This window comes from Engystomops pustulosus, chromosome 5 (genome assembly GCF_040894005.1).
Source record: "Engystomops pustulosus chromosome 5, aEngPut4.maternal, whole genome shotgun sequence".
NCBI lineage: Eukaryota > Metazoa > Chordata > Amphibia > Anura > Leptodactylidae > Engystomops > Engystomops pustulosus.
The window spans coordinates 143,138,373-143,161,838 of NC_092415.1; the positions used below are offsets into that span (position 1 = coordinate 143,138,373).

The 23,466-nt window shown below is 39.1% G+C and overlaps 1 protein-coding gene across 5 annotated transcripts in view; it reads right to left on the reverse strand.

Annotated features, from left to right (window-relative positions):
* Nucleotides 1-23,466, reverse strand: part of DPY19L1 (dpy-19 like C-mannosyltransferase 1) — a 137,051-nt gene that overhangs the window by 107,094 nt on the left and 6,491 nt on the right. For all 5 annotated transcript variants that reach the window (XM_072153270.1, XM_072153273.1, XM_072153271.1 and 2 more), the window contains one exon: nt 7,740-7,764. In XM_072153270.1, coding sequence (XP_072009371.1) covers nt 7,740-7,764 — 25 coding nt within the window. The remainder of the gene's footprint in view (nt 1-7,739; nt 7,765-23,466) is intronic.

Below are 23,466 nucleotides of genomic sequence, written 5' to 3' on the forward strand. Positions count from 1 at the left end.
CATCTGTGTTCCTTTACTGATACATAGTAAGAGCTTCATTGTGGAAGAGCTACATGATCAAGAAGAACAAGTTGAAGAAAATGCTTGTGTCATTTATCAATAAATTTGAATCTACCGACTTATTAGCTGCAGTGCTTGTAGTATGATATATATTGACATATTATACATTGAACCTATATCAAAGGCAGTCAGTCTACATCCACCCCTCACAAAAATTTAGGGATATTTGGCAATTGTTTGCAATCCATGGAAACCATAAAAAGTTAGTTTATTTGGTCTTCCTCACCCACTAGAGTTTCTAGAACAGTTCTAGCTAGGAACAAAACAGGCTCTCCCAAATTGAAGGGCCCCCTACCTCATGTTCTGTTTCCAGCGATCTCGAAGGTGATGATATAATAGTGTGTCCTGCTCTTTTATCACAGTAATGGCCACTGTCAGCATTGCCCATTACATCAAACTCACCAAGATGGCTACTAACAACAATGTTCAAGCTGATGGTTCAGCCCAAACAATATCTGGTTTGTCTAGAAAAATAAAATCTCATCATCCAGTTGCTGGCGGAGAGCAGGCACTACGAGCACACGAGTCTCATACACCTCATAACCTTTGACTGGCTCTGCCATGTGCGCCCCATTTATGTTATGGATTTATGATCACCTTGTACGTGTCAGTGTACACACCTTATAAAACATAGGGGCAGATTTATCAAGCTGTCTGAAAGTTAGAATATTTCTAGTTGCCCATGGCAACCAATCACAGCTCAGCTTTCATTTTACTTGTGCTCATGAATATTTTAAAGGGGAGCTTTGATTGGTTGTCATGGGCAACTAGAAATACTCTGACTTTCAGGCAGCTTGATAAATCTGCCCCAATGTGCGAATGTGCATTTGCATGCATGAATAAGGATTTTCTCTCAGTATGATGCCACATTTTTTGTATCAATAACATCAGTTGAGTGTGCGTTAGTCGAAACATGGATGTTTGTGTACATGGCAAAGGCTGCTGATCATATGCAAACAGTGAGGGACATTTATCATGGCTTGTACATCAGTTTTCTGATGAATTCAACAGTTGGAAAGGTGAATTTAAAAGTTTAGAGAAGGTCACTTAACAGGACATCTACCTTCAGATTACCTGATGTTAGATGATTACTACTCACCTCCTTGTGCCGTCCCCCTTTACAGTAGTATGTTTGCAGTATAGATAGGAACAGCCACATTTAAAAGAAAAAAAGGTTTTTAAAATATTCAAATGAGCCTGAGGTGCTCTGCAGAGTGGGCCTCGCTTGTGATGGGATTTACTCACGTCCCCAGCTCAACTGGAACCACCTGCAGAGTGTTCAGATAGCCGATGAAGTCACCGGCGCACTCGGCAAATCTTGCGCATCTTAACATTCCCTGTACTGCCTGCTGGAGATCACTAGATTTGCAGAGGCTCTCTGAACGCTCCATAGGCAATTCCAATCAGTCTGGGGGCACAAATAAATTACACTGTGGCAGAGCTCTGCTGTGCTCATTGTAACAGCGAGTGAAAAGACCCTCAGGCTCATTGGTATCATTTGATTTTAGAAGGGAGAAAATTACCACAGTCAAATTACCTAGATTTAGGAATGTCTCTGGTTTTTCATGATGAATTTAGATTGTAGATTTTCTTTTAAAAAAACAAAAACAAACATTTCTAAACATGGCCGTTCATATCGATACTGAAATCAGATTACTGTAGAGGGGGGCAGAGAGGAGAGTAGTAATCTTCTACCATCAAGGAATCTGATGGTAGAGGTCCTTTAAGTTCACCTATAAAAAGTTAGAGTCAATTTTATATTCATCCTGAAATTGAACACACAAGCCAAATATCCCTAACGTTTGAGAGTAGAGAAAGTCAATGTTCACCACTCACGGTTATTTTTCTAGATGAAAAAGCAGAGACTCAATTTAACGCCTATAGGAATGATGAAGATCGCAGAGCACTATACACATAGTAAATCACTGCCTATTCCTTAAATTTTAGGCAAAACCCCCACTCTCAGGATACATGGGGTTGCCATAAACCAAACATACATAGGCATTTAAATCCCCTTCAACTTTTCCTCAATTTAACACATTACAGACACAAACTATGGTGGGATACAACTAATAGGTGTAGCTTGAAACAAATGAAATATTAAACCTGATAAATCATGTCTTGCCTTTTATTCTGAGCAGTCGTCCGTGATTACGTCCACCACATATGTACTGTTGTGATTAACTTTTTAATATAAAATGATTGTTGAGTATTAGTAGAAGTTAACGTTTTGGTTGGAATAAAATAATTGCAGCAGATCAATAAAATACGATGAAGCAGCACTCCTCAAAAAATGTGTCTTTTATTCCACCACTGTTCAGACAAGCAACGTTTCACCTTCTCAATAGGTTTACAGGAAGTGAAATCATTTACAATTCTAGTTGCAGCATGTACATACAATGTGTCCACATTTATAGAATCCTTTTGTGCTCAGCCAGTTACCTGTTTAAGGTTTGTTAGACCGAATAAGACTAAGTTGTTCTAATGTTGGGGCTTTTTTTATAGAAAGAAAATTTATTTTGTCCGTCAATACAGTTGCGAAATCATAGTCACAGTACAAAAACTGTAAATAATTCTCAATTATGAATTGAGTGAATTGTTCACTATACGTTATATAAAATGTGATTGGGGACTTAGTTGCTCACTTATGAATATATCTCTTGTTAGTCTGAATCAGATCCAGTCTTGGAATTTTAATAACTATATTGGTAGCCCGTTGCAACAACCAACCCGGATATTTTCTTTGGCTTAATTAAACAAACGTCTTTCGATTCAGACAAATACCTATCAGAATCTGAACAGTTCCTCTTTGTGAGTATTAGTTTGCCTACAGGCAAGTACTTAAAGGGGTCGTCCGAGTTCTTGAAAAAAACTAAAAAGTGGCCGGGAGAGGGCTGCTTAAAAAAAATAAAGTCCGACTTACCTTCCGGTGCCCTCCGGAACCAATAGTCAAGAGTGAACAACTAAATGTTATAGTATGGAGAGAGTAATTATTTTTCAACAAGAAACTTCCCAACACATTTCTTTGCCACATACATCTATTATATCTTTTTATATAATCAAATAAGCTTTGAATGGCTATTCCATCACATGTAAGCTGTACTCTATGTTCCATGGAAATTGATCCAATAACGTAACAACATGTTTGGCGTCTTATATATCCCTGAAGCGAGAACACGAGTGGCTGTGAGTGATGGTCAACTCATGCCCCAAAAGGCTCAAACATGGATCCAGTGCTTGACACTTTGTTGCGCAGCCGCACTTCTATCAAACTGGCTGTGAAATGAAAGTCTTGATATGTGTGGGCGAGACTTACAATTTTCCGGGTGATGTCACTGGCAGTCTAAAGGATACTCAGGTGGGACCCAGCATGATAGAGTGTTTGAATATACTATGAGCCCACGGAGCCAGGCGGCGCTCAGGTGACGCAAGCCTGAGCGCCTCCAGCTAATTAACAAAGAATATAAGTTTAAATTTCTACATTAAGGAAACTCCGAGCAGTAATAAAAAGCGTTTTAGAAAGCTAAGAAAATGGCAGGCAGGTGAGTTAGATGTCCTTTTAAGCAACATTTATCCTGAAAACTGTTCATTTCTGCAAAGCATTACAAGACCTGCTGTCATATGCATCACTTAGATTATCATCACAAGGTAGCTCAGAAAATTTTTTACAAAGTTATACCCCTAGTCGACCCATTTACCTATAAGTCTGTTTACAATTTGAAAAAAGTTATGTAGGCGACACCGAAAACACATGAAAGAGCATACATGCTTTGTTCAGATGAGAACAAATTGAAACCTTTTTGCTTAAAGGGGGTTTCCAACGAAAGAAAATTCACACATCACAATCCCCTAGTGATGTTAACACAATAAAATTATTTTAACCGCTTACTTTACAATGTTACTCAGTTTCATTGCTGTTTCAGCTCCTATCACTCTCTAGGCTGGTAAGTGCAAAATTCCAGGGTTTGGGCGGGGACTGTCTAAGCAGACACATTATGATCCATCTAGTTCTGTGGGGTGACAATGTGGTTACAATAACAGGGTACAGGTGTATATACACTTTAATCTGGCTTCTGACATTGTACTAACACCCCAAACACATAGATAGAGAGATCAGAAATGCCTGACAGAGATTACACAGAGGCTGACAGATCAGCTTTGCTACATTTCACAGATATGTGCCTGCCTCTCCCTTCTCTAATTTTTTATTTTTTTATTTTTTTTGGGGAGGGGGAGGGGGGTTTAAACATTTTTCTTAGAAAATTCATTATCCAAATATGCTGGGTTTAAAAGAAAAAAAAAAGTAAACTACTCCCTCATAGAGATGTGTACTCTACATTGTACAGTGTGTGTCTATGGAGGCTGCTTAAGCTCACCTCTAATATCCTGATGTGTGTTTAAACTATGGTTTCACAATGTATCAAAACCTCAGTATTTATTTGCTTATTTATTTACTTTGGGATTTCTGTCATTTTTGGTACTGAATGCCTTGTGCCGTTCTTAAGACTTCTAGTATCTACAAAACCAAACAACATCAAGAGTATTCGGGTCCAACATAGCAATACTTTACTAGGAAATCACATTAGAATACATAACAGTTATAGTTAAAAACATCAAAAATAGAACTCCAACAAGACTATATTGCCATCTGACCTAAGTATTACCAAAGAGTATAATTTGAAATATATAAGTGCATAGTGCGTGTAAACTTTTTAATAGGTAAACATTACTAGGTATGAACCTAATTAATATCTCATAAAAGGAATAAATGCAACACAATGTCCATGTTTTAGTTATGCCTAGTATATACAATCATCTAGAAACTAATTGCACATACCCATTAAAAGAACTCCTGGATAAAGAGCCGTGGACAATATTTTGGGGAATATTAACCACGGCCCTGTATCCAGGAGTTCTTTTAATGGGTATGTGCAATTAGTTTTTATATGGTTTTGTATCTCTATGTAAAGAGTTGGTCATTATGGATTTATAGGAGGGACACTTGTGTGTAAGCCATCCTACACACGGCATGTCTGTAACAATTGGTTCAGAGACTTCTAGTATCTGTCTGCAGTATCCTCAGAGGAGACTTTGGGTAGAAAATCCTTTAAATAGACGTGTTGGTTCGAGGAATCCTTTGAATAGATGATGATTGTTACTGATTGCATGATTTTAATTGGAAACGCATATGCGATTGGACTGAGCCCCATCCCCAGACATTTCATGCCCCTTGTTACTGTACACTTAATGTTGAATTCAGATAATACTTTTTATTTCCTTGAAAAAATGCTTTTGGTATTGAGTATCATGATTGGTTCCTAGGCATTGTATCACACTCAAAATTCTGGTATCCATGCAATCCTAGTTTAAACAACTCTGGCAGTGAGGAATAACCGCTTTACTTTCAGCTTGATGTTTGAATTTAGTGCTCATAGCATACTACAGCAGGAAGGGATAACACCCACTCACAGCTGTGTAAACAACCGAAGAAAGGAGAGACTGACAGGTCTTCAATCCTGTAGACAGATGTGCTCTAACATAGAAGTAACATAGTAACTAAGGTGCACTTTGAAGTCTGTTTTTTTACAAACTAAGCAGAATTTCTTAATGAAGAAAACCTATAAAGCCTCCTGCATACAAATGTGTAAAATGGGCTGTGAAAAATGAAAGCCAACATCCAATTTTCACTGACAAATTTGGATCAGTTTGGGATCAATTTCTTTAAAGGAAATCTACCCCCAGGATAAAGGATTGTAATCCAAGCACACTGACATACTAGTGTGTGCCTTCTCTGGCAGGATCTGCTCTTCTTTTAGCTTTTTAACACCAATGGAGCCCAGAGCCCCTTGGGCTCATTTGCATAATTTTAAAAGCTTTTTTTTGTAAAAATGAAGCTAAAAGAAGAGTAGATCCTTCCAGAGGGGGCACAAACCTGTATGTTAGTGTGCTTCGTTTGCAATTCTTGATCCTAGTGGTAGTTGTCCTTTAAAATGACAGGGCACTTATCCATTAAAAAGTATAGCTTTTAGTCCAGCCATTTGCAGTCTGTTCTAAAAACGGATGGAGAATGGCACATTTTCACTGTTGTGTGCAAAAACGGGTAGGTTCACTTTCCAGTACAACAAATACCCTAAACATACAGCTATAGCTACAACGGAATGGTTTAAATGGTGTAATGCACATTCATGCATTAAAAATGGGCCGAATTCTAGACCTAAATCTCATTGAGAATCTGTGGCTTCACTTCAAAACGGCTGTTCTCCATCTGAGGTAGAGTGATTACGCAAATGAGAATGTGCAAAACTGCCAGACTCTAGATGTTCAAAGCTGATAAAGACATAACCCAACAGATTTGCAACGGTCATCGCTGCTAAAGTGCTAAAGCTGGTCCTACTAAGGGAGCGTCCACAGGGTGCGCTTTGGTTGAGTTTTCATTGCGTTTTGAAACACATTAGAACAGCCGAACAGAGGCGATTTACCTAATGACAATATTGTCAAATCTTGCATTTATAAAACGCATAGTAAGCTCAATGTTAAAAATGCATGTGTTAATGGCTTGTTAACACGTGTTAATATTGTGTTTACTAAACGCAAGTGTTAATAATGTAATAAGCAAATCACGTCTCCTCGGCTGTTCTAATGCGTTTCAAAAAGCAATGAAAACGCAACCAAAACGCACCGTGTGAACACGCGTGGAGTTTTTAACCAGTTTTTGGGCCGTTTTTAAGCAGTTCATTACAAAACGCATTCATTTTTTGAAAAACGCATGTAATTAAGGGTCAAAAAACGCATGCATTTTTGGACGGACTGCTTAAAAAAAAAGGACCAAAAACTGGTTCAAAACTGTTTCATCACCCTTAGGCCGGCGCCACACAGGGCGCTTTGTCTGCACTTGCAAACGCAGACAAAGTCGCGCCCACCGGGGCGGGCCTCGGCTTGATCGCATCGGCGTTTCTATGGAAACGCCTGCGATCGGGAACGAGCCGCCTGTGTTTTGCGTTAATAGAAACGCCGATGCTATCGGGCCGAGGCCCGCCCCAGTGGGCGCGACTTTGTCTGCGTTTGCAAGCGCAGACAAAGCGCCCTGTGTGGCGCCGGCCTTAGGGTGCAGTAAACTGCTGCAGTTCAAACTGCATCACAATCTGCTTTGAGTGGTTTTAGGTGCAGTTTTGTTAATTTCACCGGTAAAAGACATTTGTTGAACAGGTTTCTCCTTCAAAATCAAATTCACCAGTTCAGTTCATGTCTTTCACCTGTTAAATTAACAAAACTTCACCCAAAACCACCTAAAAACTGATTGAGATGCAGTTTGACTGCAAGCTGTTACCACACCCTCAATGTTCACATGTCTAAGGGTGATGCCACATATGGCGTTTTGAACCCGTTTTTGGTCCTTTTTTAAGCAGTCCGTTAAAAAAGGACCAAAAACTGGTTCAAAACGCCATGAGTGGCATCATTCTAAACGTTTATGTCAGACTTTTCCGTGTTTCAATTTGCTAAAACCACTTACTTTACACATTCAATTAAATACATTCAAGTTTGTGGCTGTAACATGCAAAATTGAGGAAAAGTTCGAGGGGTATGAATACTTTTGCAATCAACTTTAACATCACTTAGCCTATAAAAGAGGTGATAAGCTGTGGATCCGGATAAACAACAAGAATAAAAAAGGAACTTACCAGTGTAAAACACCTACAAATGCAGCTGAAAGGAAAACAGACAAAATTAGATTTTCGAAAAAGCATGATTCAGATAAAATTGAAAAAACACAAACCTTTAAAAGGTCAGTCCAGGCAAATTGATCTTAATTTGTGCCACAGAAACCAAAACACCTTATGCTACATGTATGCAAGTTTTTAGACATTTTACTAGTAAGACAAAAGGCATGCACCAAAAATACACTAAAACCTGGAATATTTCTAAACAACACAAATGGACATCTTGTCAGTTTATTAGTCTAAGGCTACATTCACACACACGTATGGGGGAAGCATAGAAGGCATTATATACGTCCCCCATAGCCGGCAATGGGAGCACGGCGCTGTATCGTTCTGTAGCCGGGAGAAAGATGGGGCATGTCCTATCTTTCCCCGTAATACGGCGCCATGTGCCATATATCGCTATGGAGAGGGGCAGAGAGCTCACCCCCTCCTCCTCTCCAAGGCGTCAACGTTTTCCCGCTGTACTACGGTATGTCGGGCACACGTCAGTGTGAATGTAGCCCTACTTTGGGGGACATATTTTAAGACTTTTTTTTGAGATTTGACTCAGTCCAAACATGGCTGAAGTCTGACAGAGATGTCAAAATTGGGAACCACTTTATTATATATATATATATATTATATATATATTATATATATATATATATATATATATATATATATATATATATATATATATATATATATTAAAAAAAAAGTGGAAATAACAGTAGGCAGACTCACATCAGTCACATGGAGGGTAAACTGACGCCATTTTTGCCCCCTTGTATGAAGCCATGTATATATAGGGAGCGTTTCCTGACTAAGTGCACAGTATCCAAGTTATATATTAGGAAGACACCCACTTTAGATTCAGTAATGGGCAACTTAATAAATAAAATCATGCACCCTCATTTATAATACCGATGTGCTATTACAACTGCTATTCCAGTCTTTACCCTACGAGTCAGCGTGTGAAGGAATCCGTGATGTTTCGGACCCCTGAAGGGTACGAAAGGTCACTTTGTTTTTATTTGTTTTTTTTTTAGACACTCCCAGAATGCACAGGATCCGAGAGGAGCAGGAAGCGATTTAAAATATCGACAAAACTTCCGGATATGGCACAACAATAAATCACAACCCTGAATGGTTATAAGACCCCTTTCACTAGTCTCAGTGAAACAGAATTTTATCAACCCAATTCAAGCTGCCACCAGTTCTCCTTTGCTATAAGCCCGGTCCATAACGAGATTTTAAAGGGTGAGGAACCAAACCCATGTATAAAAAGAGAGACTTGGATGTTTGGGTTCGTGTATCGAGATAAAAGAGCAAGACAGATTAGATTTTATATTTAATTGCCTTAAGGGCACAGTAGACAAAAAAAAAAATATATGCAATAGAGATATACACAGTTAGAGTACAAAAGACAAAAAGGTAGCACTACAAGTATCAGCAGTTCAGTAAGTTAGTTACCTTGTGTGTGGGCCTAGTGGAACCTGATCGTCCACACCTTAAGATATTCCTCTGCACTTGATGGTATAATGGGTTCCCAGAAAAAAGATAAGGCACATTCAGAGGTGTCCGATTATATCAGGTGCAGACACAACTCCATCCAGAAGGGGTCATGGGTCCCTTTTACCTGGTATTACAGGGTCCGGGTTCTGGTCCAGGATCTGCCATTACTGGATCCAGGTGAATCTCTGGATCGCAATGAGACCAAACCTGACCCAAACCTGATAATTATATCACTGGACCCTCAGGAATTAGGCCACTGCGACTTTGAGCTGAGATGGACCATAACTAGCAATAATCACTTATTGGTTTCAGAGTTTTTATGGCTCTTTGTCTCCTGCTTGAAAATTGTAGGGAAGCTTCAGGGTGATGGCATACCTAGCGCTTTGAACGTGCTTTTGGCCAATTTTTAAGCAGTCCGTCAAAAAACATCAGTTTGAATTAAGATAATTGGTCAAACCTGTCAAAAACGCATGCAGTTTTTAACAGACTGCTTCAAAACAGCCCAAAAACCGCATTCAAAGCGCCACGTGTGCCATCACCCTCAGAGTCGCCATGACTGGGGAAATGCTTTGAAGCCTGAGTTCCTCTGCAGCCTCTGAAGTGTTAGATAACACTTTAGCTAGCTAAAGTCTTATGTAATTGTGATGAGGCTAGAGGGAGGTGGGAGATTTTAGTAGTATAAGGCCTCCCTCCCCCTGGCCTTACTTATCTCACAGCGCTTTTCTTAATTTATAATCATCTGACACAGATAAGTACTAAGACCTTAACACCTGCAAACACACGGTTTCCCACTGGAACTATCTAATCAGCGCGTGGGTAGTGTGATCAGCATGAGGATCAATTACCTTGTCATGTCTTGAATCATACTCCAATTAAAATGCTGGTGTATCCTATGAGTCATGATGCCTTATGGGTGAAAGTATAATGTTATTTATATCCAGTCCAATTCTGTTTACCGTGGAAACAGAAATGTTGCATTTAGTTATGTTTTATGGTTTTATTTAGGAAATTATCTAGTCTCTCCCTGTGCACAACGACCTCTGCTGTCATCTCCAGCAGAATTTAACAACAGGCAACTTTAACCAAGTAGCCTCCTCACTCAGAATGAGAAATATTGACCATATAGTACCAAAAGCAACCGATTATATATTGTGGATATTATACAGTGCTCCAAATCCACAAATGTGCAGTTAGCTAGAATATATTAGAAACCTGATAATAGGACAGAACTTTGTCAACGTCTGTTAGCTAGTGTAATCTCTAATTATGAAAAGTCTTTTGTAGTCTGTGCTTGTAAACAACCCGATGTGACCGAAATCTTTTATGTACAAGATATGTGGGGAATAAACTACTAATGCACAGATAACATACTTAGAGGGACACCCTAAAATCATTAGATCAGGTTCACACGTTGCATTTTTAGATGAGTTTTCACTGCATTGGAAAATGGTAAGTGCAGGGGCTTTGCCAGAATGCATATGGGTTTCCACTGAAACGCACATGCTCAAGAATGAGCACCAGGTGTTATCCAAGTAAGCAACAAAAAATACCTGGGGTGGCATTTAGCAAAATTGAGTTGCTGTTTCACAAGGTTGGTTATGTTGTTTTTTTTCACTGAAGCGCCTGATATGCCATAAGCTTCCAGATGTGGACATCTGAAAGAGTTGCAGATTTTTGTGCAAATAAACTCAAGTCCAGAGGGCAAAGGCAAGTGATTGCTTACACATTTGAGACTTATCAGGCAAAAGTCTAAACAAAATAAAAAACACAACCGTTAAGATAAAGCAGGCAATTTCAAAACCTAACAAGAAAAAAACAAAAACTAGACACGTTTCCAGACTTATACGATAAATTTGCTTGATCCAGAACAAAAGGTGTTTTAGTCGAAACACATAGCAAGCTGTAAAACTCAGTGCCATATGTACCCGCACCCATATGCATACTGGAAAGCCCCTTCCAAGTGTGTTTTCCAGTACAGTCAAAACGCATCCAAAAACCTCAGGCCAAATTGGGCAGAAGATTTTTTTTTCTTCTTTAGGCTGTATTCACATGTGGTGTTTCCTATGGAGAGGATATCTGCCAACTTACATTGCTGTTAACATTTTTGTTCACAAAATATGTAACAATACATTAACGGTGCATTAGCGCATTAACAAATCACAAACAATAACTGATGTTAACACGCGTTAAGGTCATGTTAACATTGTGCAAACACAAATGTTGACAGCAACAGAATTGTAAAAATCTCCCGTCTTCAACTTTTTTTGCGTTTCAAAACACAATGGAAACACCACATGTGAAAGCAGTCGAAAGGTTGTGCTCAGGTCCTATAAGTTAGGAGTTTAGCCCACTATTAGCCAAAATGGCACAAAAGTTTGACTCCACTGATGCCCACTGAGGTAAATACAGATCTAGTTACATAGAGACAACAGTGTTATCTCTACTATGTTATTTGCCCTCTGATGGGTCTCCTTATGAAACGGCTGAAATGTGCAAGGGCCACAGTGACTTCTAGGGTGCACTAGGGCTTATATTTTTCCTAGCAAGTCTTGGGAACACTCTTGTGTTTATGGCTAAAGATTGGGCCGCAATTTTTGTATTTTTTAATGTATACTGTGACGAACCCCCAATCTCAAGTTACGTCACGGGTTGCACTTGCACTACTTACAATTTAGTACATTTTTTTATTACTATTATTGTATTATTATTAAATGGGGGTCTACATGCCCATTTAAAGTACATTCCAGGCATGAGGCTCCTTTAGTACCCTTTAGGGCAGACAGGACTGCCATAAAAGGATGTGTTAACTGGTGCCTGACAACTCCAGGAGGCTTGTGTGTCTTCAAAGGTTGGGAGAAGACCTGTTTGCACAGGGAGTGTGAGCAGTGGCACCTCTCCAAGCACATCTCCTGAGAAGAAGGATCAAAGAAAGAAAAGGCTTGTGTGTTTCCTTCCCATTAAAACAGAAATATCATATTTGTCAATAACTTGGACACAATCATGGACTACGAGTCCCCAGTTACAGTAAAGGGTTAAAGGTTCCAGAAACCCTACAGCCCACATTCTAAGAACCTAGTCCATTCATAGAACACCCCTAATTTTAAGTTTTACCACCCAAAGTTTGGACTGGGGTGAGAGGTAGCAAGGTACCCTGATGATTGGAAGCAATGGCACATGGTTGTGTCATCTTCTAATCAAGAGTTATGGAATTTTAAAATCAGACACAGAAGATAGAATAGGAAGGTAATGTAGATCACAGTGACATCAGGGGGTGGGGGACCAAAAACCCACTGGGTTTAATTTAGTGAATCTGGAAGAAGGTCTTGGTTAGTCTTGGGAACTCCATCATCACAAGAAGGCTGCCTGGAAAGCTCCATGCTGCATTCCCACTGCCAACATATCTCTCAGGATACTTTGGTTAAAAAACAGTATACATACAGTTGTAGTATAAAAGAAAAAATTTTTATTAATATGACAAGCTTATGTTTTTGAGTGTTTTATACCTTCATCTACATTGACCCCTTCCTGACATTTGAAGTAATAGTACTGCATGGCGGTAGGTGCGTTCCCATATTTTGCAGTACTTTTAAGTCATGCCTCTGGTGCCGGCTCCGAAGCTGCGGAGATTCCTCCGATCGCGGGTGTTAACCCCCTTAGATGTCGCGGTCACGCTTGACCGTGCACGTGTAAGGGCTATCTCACATGAATCGGGTGCTTATAGGGGGTCCGATGCTCCGATCGAAGCCCTGGGGTCTGCCAATGCATCATAACCACAATGCCGCTTCAGCTCCGGTGGAGCACTATTAGTCGGACTCTGTGTTATAATGGTACGGAGCGGAGCGGCTAGTGGTTAAGGGCGGATTCACATTGACATTTTTTTCACATTCAATGGGCTTTTTCACAAAAAAAAAAATGTATAACATGACCTTTTTGTGTGCACTATATTGGATCAGTGGGGAAAAAACTCATGTGTGAAAAAGCTTATTGTTATGTGTCCATAATCCAAAATGGCTTCAGAGAAAATTCATTCATGCAAAGAAAAATTCCAAATGTGAAAGTGCCCTAAAAAGGTAAATACTTGCAATCAAAGTAATCCTCAATCAAATGGGTTGTAAAGTTGGGCATCACAGTTGCTCAGTCTATATTCGGACAAGACTATCACAGGAATTTAAGATGATACTGCCTGAAACAGTAGCATCTTTAGAATGAACTAATATGGCTACAGAATTTAATACAAAATAAAAAAATATCCAAGGAAAGATTTAAGAATAGAATAATTTGTATTTAACAGCTGAAAGAGACTTACATACATTTATTGGTCCCATAATTCAAGTACCAGTTGCTTCGAAAACCGAATAGATGTACTACCGAAAAGCCTTTAATTGTATCGTTTTTTGGCAATGTAAAAAGGTGTGAAATATGCATGCTGAAACACTATCTTTTATAATGAGAACATCAAACTAGGCATATAGCCAATTTTCCAGAAGAAATACATGTGGCCATAAAAGCTTTAAATCAAATTCATATGCAAGTGCCTCATGCCACAAATCACTAAAGCTTCATTCTCACCTGCAATCTAAATGAGACCCTGTGCTCTACTGCTAGGTATCAGTATTAAGTAGGTGTTAATATGCATGCACACCAAACCGTGTGTAAACATCATTAGGATATGTCTCAGAGAGTGATCTGTGACTCATGTGCCAACAATTACACAAAGCAATTTAGGGGATGAGCAATTTATGCAAACTATACACGAAAATACACTATGTGCCTCTGTTTACTTTATAGAGAGTGGGGCATGTAGTGGTCTTAAAGAGACAGTAAACATCCACAGTAAAGAGAAAAGCTCATAGGATTTGAAGATGGTACCAGTCACACTGAATCATAAACCGTGTTCGGTTATCTTATTTATGAAAACACAAAAAGTTACTTATATCCCAATTTCAGCATAATGTCACTTAAAGGAGTTTCCAGGAATCCTTAAAAACCCAGGGGGCAAGTCAGAGTGGATTAACCCTACTCCAGCTCTGCACTTTGGCGCACAGAAGGTCTTGATGATTATTTTAGGCTCCATCACAGTAGAGGATTGGACAGTATGTGTGGCAACCTGATCCTGCTGATGACACTATTTATGTGGTGTATTTGGGGGTACATGGACCAGCTCCCCTGCCTGTTCATTTAAGTTGTGTGGATAAGCAGCACGTCCGTGATTGAAGGTTTATTCAAGCTAAAACAGCGAAAAAAACTGGTAGATGATTGCTTGTTCATAACCCATGGCGGAAGCACTAAAATAAAGTAAAAAAAAAAAAAAAGTTTTTCAATAAAAAGTAATAAATCACTAAAAATGCCCATGAGCCCCATAACATATAAAGAGACATATAACGCTAAAAGAAGTCTAAATCATAACACAAACCCCACACATATAGTATCACCACGTCCGTAACAACCCGTAGAATAAAACTAAATAATTATTGAACCCGCACAATGAACGCTGTTTAAAAAAAAAAAAACTGTGACAGGCCTGGCAAAAATTATGATTTTTACATATTGAATTCCACAAAAAATGCAATAAAAAGTGATCAAAAAAACATATGTACTCCAGAATGATACTGTTGCAAAGTACAACATGTTCCGCAAAAACAAGCCATCAACCATTAGGGTTTTATTTGGGAAATTTAGTAAAACATAAGAAAAAATATTCATGTCTGGTATCCCTGTAATCGTATCAACCCATAGAATAAAGATAACATGAATATTAGGCTATACGGTGAACACACACACACAAAAATAAATCCAGTACAGAATTGATGCTTTTCTACTCCTGCCCTCAAAAAAAGTTCCAAGATTTTCAACAATAGGGGATACCAACCCCAAAATGGTAACACTGGAAAAAGCATCTCATCCTGCAAAAAAAATGCCATCACATGGCCACAATAACGAAAAAGCAAAAATTTCTATAGCCTGCAAAAGGGGCCAATGAGGAAACTAAAATCCTGGAAGCTGCAGGGTGCTCCTCCCCTTCTGTGCCTTGCTGCGCGCCCATAAACCAAGTCACAGCCACATGAGGGGAGTCTCTGCACTCAGGAGAAATTGCAGAACAAATTGTATGGTTTATTTTTTCTTTTTATCTTTTGGAAAGGTGTACATTTTAGGGCTATATGAACGTATAATTATATGAACACAATTTGACCATTCTAAATTTCACCTCCATTTTGATTTCATTACTATGAAGATCTCAAGGGGTTAACAATCTTCCTAAAAGCTGTTTATGATAGTGTGAGGGGTGCAGATTTGAAAATGGGCTGATACATAGGGAGTTTTTCATGCAAAATATGTAAAATTTCATTCAAAAACGGTATGTATCCCCAAAATAGTCAATTCTGACAATACAGAAAATCGCTATTCGATTTGTAAGCCACGTGACATCAAAATAAATTATCCAGAAAAAGTATGAAAATGTAAAGTAGACATATGGGAAATGTCATTCAGCAACTTATTTAGGTGGTAAATCTGCCTGAAAACGCAATGATTTTGAATTTCGAAAATGGCAAATTTTTCAAATAATCTTTTTTTTTTTTTTTTTGTAAATAAAACGTAAAACTTATCAGCCAAAATTGTCAAATAAAATGAAGTACAACATGTGGGGGGGGGGGGGGGACAAAAAAAAAAAAAAAAAAAAAACAACGGTGTTCAAAAGTTTTTAAATTAAAGCAAGGCCGGCCGGCACTGCTAGAAATAATCACGGTCATGCATCAGACAATAGTAGCAAACTTGAAAAAAAAAAGATGATGCATCAAATGACCAATATCAAAACACTTCTACAAAGGTGCAAGTTTGAAATACTTTATTGCAGATGGATAGGAGAGATGCAGGGAGACAGACCCCACGCGTTTCGTCAATCCTCGTGACTTCCTCAGGGGTATGTGAATAAAGCAGAAGTGGTTGCTCTTAAGTAGTGCCTATGCCGCCACCCCACCTGGCGCAACTCCACCCCCACAGCCACGCACCAAGACACCCCCCCCCAAAAAAAATAAAGTAAGTTATCACACATGGATGATTAGTGCACCTGTACTAAGGAAACAATGTAAACGCTCCATGCTGGGTCCGAGACCGGAAACGCGTCTACGTCACCGGAAGTGACGAAATAAAAGTTGGTTACAATGGAGAAGCGACACCGGCGTTACATGCGCATGCGCTATAAAGAATACATTGGGAGCACTACCGAAGACCACAGCGGATACATTGAAGCAATGCGAAAATACACAGATTTGTATGTAATACAGAATATTTTAATAATATAATAATAGCAATAGATGCCAAGGTATACCCATGAAGTATCATGGATAACGACAGATACACATATGCCGAATGGCTAGAAGGAGCTCAATGACGAAATGTCATGAAAAAAAGTGCACACCTAGATATGTGCGGGCCAGAAAAGGTGAATAAAGTACAAAGATAGATCGGCGAGTATTATCCAAGTATAATTTGCGGGGATTTTAGATACAGCACGATCAACATACCAAATATTTAGATATAAAAAAGTGCTATTCAATATGGACACGACTAGTGAATACAAGATATATAATTCATTAAGAGTAATCTGCGTGAAATAATACTAAAAATTCCAGAGACCTTTTACACCAGTGTTCAAAAGTTATAACCATATAAAGCGACGCAAGTCAGAATCCACAAAAATCAGGCGGAACCTTAAGCTTTAAACTGGCTACATCCTTAAGGAGTTCATTAACTTTTATGTAAAATATTGGCATTAAAAAAAAAAAAGATTTTTTTAAAACCTTTTTTTTTTTTCTGTGTAACAATCTATACTTGATAAACAATACTTTTCTTTTCTTTGCACCAATCATCTTGCATCACAAGAGAGAGTAGTCAGGAAACCATCCCACTCTGCCGTTGTTGGCTTGTATGGCAAAAGACTGGAGTATAAGCCCCGATAAATCTCGCCCATTGTCTCCAATACTGACAATGGAGGATATCGCAACCTTCATAGAGTATGCCTAGAAAACTCTGCATAAACCTCAGTGAGTGGACTCCAGACACTTGCTGCCTGTAACCATTAGGCAACTGTAACGCATTTCACTAAACGCTGCTCATAACATGCTAGCCCCCGAAAGAAAGTAGAATATGGTGATAAAGAACATTATTTACCTTTTTACCTAAACGATTATATGACATCCTTAACCCCTTCGTGTCTATGCCATTTTAGACCTTTAGGACCAGGCCTGATTTTTTAAATTTGCCCTGTGTCATTATAGGAGGTTATAACTTCGCGACTAGAGATGAGCGAGTATACTCGTCCGAGCTTGATGCTCGTTCGAGTATTAAGGTACTCGAAACGGCTCGTTGCTCGGACGAGTATTTCCCCTGCTCGAGATCCAGCATTTAATTAAAAAAAAACACAGTGAAGAATAGATTAGATGTTCGGCACATCTGCTTACTTGTCGGAAGATACGCGCGGAACGGTGCGAACAAAATACTACGTGAAGAACAATATATATGTGTGAAGAACACGGTGGGCAGCACGGAGACACCGGGGGAGGGGCAGCACGGAGACACCGGGGGAGGGGCAGCACATGTGCCGAACATCTGCAATATATTCTTCACAGTTTTTATTCTATTCTTCGCTGTTCTTCACATCTGCCAACTTGTCGGGAGATAATATACGTGCGAAACAGTGAAGAATAGATTGCAGATGTTTCCATACATCTGCTAACTTATCAGAAGACATTCTTTTTCAATTAGATAACACATTTTATTCCCGAACCATGGTCCCTTTGAAAAATGCTCGAGTCTCCCATTGACTTCAATGGGACTCATTATTCGAGACGAGCACTCGAGCATCAGGAAAAGGTTGTCTCGAATAATGAGCACTCGAGCATTTTAGTGCTCGCTCATCTCTATTCGCGACGCTTTAACATATACAGGGGATTTTTAGATTGTTTTACCGTCACACATTGTACTTCATAGTAATAGAAAAATTTTGATGATATCTTTTGTGTTTAGTTATAAAAAAAAAATTGAAATTTGGCAAAAATTTCTGAAAATTTTTCATTTTCAAAGCTCAAAATTTTCTGCTTTTCAGGCAGATAGTCACAGCACCCAAGTAACTTTATAACTAGCATTTCCCGAATGTCTGCTTTATATCGGCATAGGGTTTTATGCATCCTCTCTCTTTTCTAGGTTGTTAGGAGTTTCAGAATTTTGGGTGCAATTTTTCTCATTTTTATGAAAATCGCCAAAACCCTTATTTAGAAGCACATGCTCAGCTTTAACTGACTTTGAGAAGCCTAAACAGCAGTAAAACCCCATGTATCACGCCATTTTAGAATCTACACCCCTCAATGTGTAAAAAATCTACTTTAAGAAGTGTGTTAACCCTTTAGATGCTTCACATGGGTTAAAACAATATGAAGGTGTAATTTACAAACTGTAATGGATGAAATCCACTTTTCAGGGACATCATTTAAGAGGGGTTCAATAGCTAATAATCAGATTTTATTACCTCTTTCTTGGTGGTGGTTAAAAAAATCAATTCTTGTTTATGGTTTTTAGCTTTTTTTTCACCGGACGTTCACCATACCATAAAAATAATGTGTTATCTTTATTCTACGGGTCATCACGATTACGGCGATACCCCATTTATATGGCTTTTTTATGGTTAACTTGTTTTGCAGAATATAGAACTCATTTTGTGAGAAATTTTCTTGTTTTTGTATCGCCAGGTAACAACGGGCAGAACATTTATATTTTTTTGTTTACAGAGCTGGTTTATAGCTTATTTTTTGCGGGACAAGCTGTACTTATTCTTGGTATCATGTCGGGGTAAATTTTACTTTTTGATTACTTTTTATGCGCTTTTTATGAGGTCATATGTTAAAATTTCATAATTTTTGCAAGTTTTTTTTGTGGTTTTTTTTAATGCCGTTCACCATACGGGTTCAGTGACGATTTTATTTTATTGTACAGGTTGTAACGGACGTTGTGATGCCCAATATGTTATGTTTTTTTGGTGATTTTCACTTTATGTTTTATTGGATTATTGCATGGGATGGGACTTCAAGGGACTTTTATTCTTTTTTAATAATTTTTTTTTATTGCACTTTGTTTTTTTTTTTACTTTTTCTTACTGTTTTATTTTGTCCCAGGGTGGGACATGAACAAGTGATCATTTGATCACTTGTTCATTGTAATATACTGCAATACTAATGTATTGCAGCATATTACATAGTTAGCCTTTGCATTCTGCATAGGCTGACATCAGCACTGTTAGATCGTGCTGTAAGCACGATCCTAACAGGCTTCTAGTAAAGACAACCCTGGTGTCCTTATCGGGCTTCAGGGTTGCCATGGCAACGATCGGCACCTCCGTACCATGCACAGAGGGTGCCAATCGTCGCGGCGATTCACTATAGACGGTGCGTTCACAATGTTACTGCAGGATCCCGGCTACCGCGTACCACTTCACCCGGGCTTCTGAGCCCGGGTGATCGCCATGACGTGATACTACGTCAAGGTGCGGGAACGACCCGCATCCTGTGACGTAGTATCACGTCAGGGTGCGCGAAGGGGTTAAAGGGAACCCATCACCACATTTTCACAAATACAGCTAGTGACTGGTTCCTACCGGTTCAACTAACTGACTTTTCTTTTAGCTAAAAATAGTTTCCCTTACATAAATCAAACTTTATGTTTTCGTACCTGGCATAAAAAAAAAAAAAAGCATGCCCTACTCGTCCGGCCCCTCCCATATACCTTTTAGGGATAAGGGCAATGTTTTCAAAGTATTTATTTTGAGTGGGTTAATTTAAATGGCAGGTAACTTTTTTTTTTTACTTTGGTTTACAGAACTGTGTAAGGTATCATTTTTTGCAGGACCAGATGAGGTTTTAATTGATGCCATGTTAGAACTTTTATGATATCTTTTTATATAATAATAAAACAGAAAAAGATAAAAACTAAAAACAGATTATCACATGGGGATGTATATTGTAATTACTGCTGATGATGGGGTTTAGGCCCCAAACAATGATACAACATAGATTTTTGAAGGTGGGGAGTGAAAATGGACATGAAAAAACAGGAAAGGGCCCGGTCCTTAACCGGTTAAAAGGAGACTGGTGCTTGGCATCATTATTTTTCTTCTGTTAACCAGGGTTATCTCTAAAGAAACACGTGCAGTCATTATTGCACTGCACAAAACTGGCCTAACAGGGAAGACTATCGCAGCTAGAAAGATTGCACCTCAGTCAACAATCTATCGCATCATCAAGGAATTCAAGGAGAGCGGTTCCATTGTTGCCAAAAAGGCTCCAGGGCACCCAAAAAGGACCAGCAAGCACCAGGACCGTCTCTTAAAAAAGTGTTTCAGCTTCAGGATCGGGCTACCAGCAGTGCAGAGCTTGCTCAGAAATGGCAGCAGGCAGGTGTGAGTGCATCTGCACGTACTGTGAGGCGGAGACTCTTGGAGCAAGGCCTGGTGTCAAGGAGAGCAGCAAAGAAGCCACTTCCCTCCAGAAAAATCATCAGGGACAAACTGATATTCTGCAAAAGGTACAGGGAGTGGACTGCTGAGGACTGGGGTAAAGTCATTTTCTCTGATGAATCCCCTTTCCACTTGTTTGGAACATCTGGAAAACAGCTTGTTCTGAGAAGACAAGGGGAGCGATACCACCAGTCTTGTCTCATGCCAACTATAAAGCATCCTGCAACCATTCATGTGTGGGGTTGCTGCTCAGCCAAGGGAATCGGCTCTCTCACAGTCTTGCCTAATGTAATGGAAAACCAAAATGGAGTCGAAGATACAACATGTCTTCTCTATAAAAGACAGTTCATGTAACCTTATTTCAACTGTGAATGAACCCAAATCAACATATTTTCATACTCATTATATTTGACATTTTTATTCTCATTCTTATCCTTATTTGGCACTCTGTTAGGCATTACACACCTGCTGGGATGCGCCTATCTTTTGGGATGCGCTCATCTCCTGGGATGCTTTCCAATGAAAACTGGCCACTTTCATGGGAAACTATACCATTAGGGGAATAATGAGAGAAAACATATGCATACATATGTTTTTCCATATAGTTTGGTGACGCACAGACATGGGGTATAAAACTTCCGTCCTATCACCTAGCGGCAGACTTACAGATTAGAACAGAACAGATTTGAAAGCTAGCTATATACTGTTGCAGTTTGTATCTCTGTGGGACGCCTGGAGAACAAACTTGATGTTACCTGTCATTCTACTGCTTGGTGATAGTCCGTGAAGATCCCTACCTGCCGGAAGGTCATCAATGATGCTGGACAGAGTTGTAAGTTGATAAGCCCGTGAAGATTTGTGTGCCGGAGCACATCAATGAAAGTTGACAGTGTTGTGAGTATAATCTTTTGATATTTACCTCTTTATATACTTTTGTATTACAATAAACCTTTTAAATATTGTTGACTGTGTAATTTTTCTTATTCTATAACACGAAATCCAAAGAACCTGTCACTCTTTGTAATACACCTAAAAACACATCCATGAATAAAGAATGGTACCAGAATGTCCTCCAAGAGCAACTTATCCCAACTGTCCAAGAGCAGTTTGGTGATCAACAATGCCTTTTCCAGCATGATGGAGCACCTTGCCATAAAGCAAAGGTGATAACTAAATGGCTGAGGGAACAAAACAGAGATTTGGGGTCCATGGCCTGGAAACTCCCCAGATCTTAATCCCATTGAGAACTTGTGGTCAATCATCAAGAGACGGGTGGACAAACAAAAACCAACAAATTGTGACAAAATGCAAGCATTGATATCCTGCTATCAGTCAGGATGTGGTCCAGAGGTTGATTGAGAGCTGCCAGGGAGAATTGCAGAATTCCTGAAGAAGAAGGGTCAACACTGCAATTGACTTGCTGCATTAACTCATTCTGTCAATAAAAGCTTTTGTTACTCATAATATGATTGCACTTGTATTTGATAAAAACATCTGACAAACACACATAAAAACCAGAGGGCAACAGATGACGTTAAAATATAATATTTGTGTGCCTTTGTGAATCCAGCACCGCCAGACCCCCCTGATCGCATTCTTGTAGTGCCGAAAAAAAGGCGCTTCACACGATCTCAGAGAGTATAGCCTCTATACTTTACTATAAGAAGTTGCTGATGGGACTGTGTGTGAAGAGTTTTGTGTACATATAAGTGAATGAATATAGTAGTGTTGATTGTGTTCATGTGAGTGAAGGTAGCAAACCTGAATAACAAAGTAACAAGAGTTGTGGGAGGTAACGGATGTAGCAGAGCTGTGCTTGTCTGTTACTACCAGAGCATTTTTAATATACATCTTTCCTTATTTTGGAAGACTACATCTGTGTCGCATCTTATAGTCCAAAAAATACAGTTGTTCAAGGAACACTGATGTAACATATTTTTATTGTAACAATGTGCATAATTTCCTTATTCCATAGCAACTCTGTCACTGTAAGTTACTAAGGAACAACAGCATGCACTGTGTGAGATGAGCAGACTGATCGTATAAGAAGATGAGACTCTGTATTGTGCCTCCCTGGGGTCTACAAGCATGAATTAATGATTAAAAGCTTTTTTGTTTAATAGTATGCCTTTTTTTTATCACTAGAAGTTAGCTCACTGCATATAAATCGGATCATGATATAGGAGACAGCTTTGGACAAAGTTTTAGATGCAGTTAATAGTAGTTATTATACTATTTACTTGATCTATGTAAAGTTCATGAAAAAGATAAATGACCACTTAAGAGGACTGTTCTCAGAAAGTACACCAAAGGTATATTTTCAGGACACGGCATCAATTATCATAGCTAGGGGTAGTACCATGGACGCAGCTGCAATACACCAGACTCCAGTGACTGTAGCATAAGTAGTTAAAGGACATCTATCACCAGATCAAGGATTGTAAAACAAACATACAGACCTACTGGTGTGTGCACCCTCTGGCAGGATCTGCTGCTCTTTTAGCTAATTATGCCCTGTTTTTTTTTTTTTTTTTTAAAAAGGGGCTTTAAAAATTCAGCAAATGAGCCTGAAGGCTCCAATAATTCCTATGGAGCCTGGAGCCACTCAGGCTCATTTGCATAATTTTTAAAGACCCCCTTTTTCTTAAAAAATAGGGCATAAGAAGCTAAAAGAAGAGCAGATCCTGC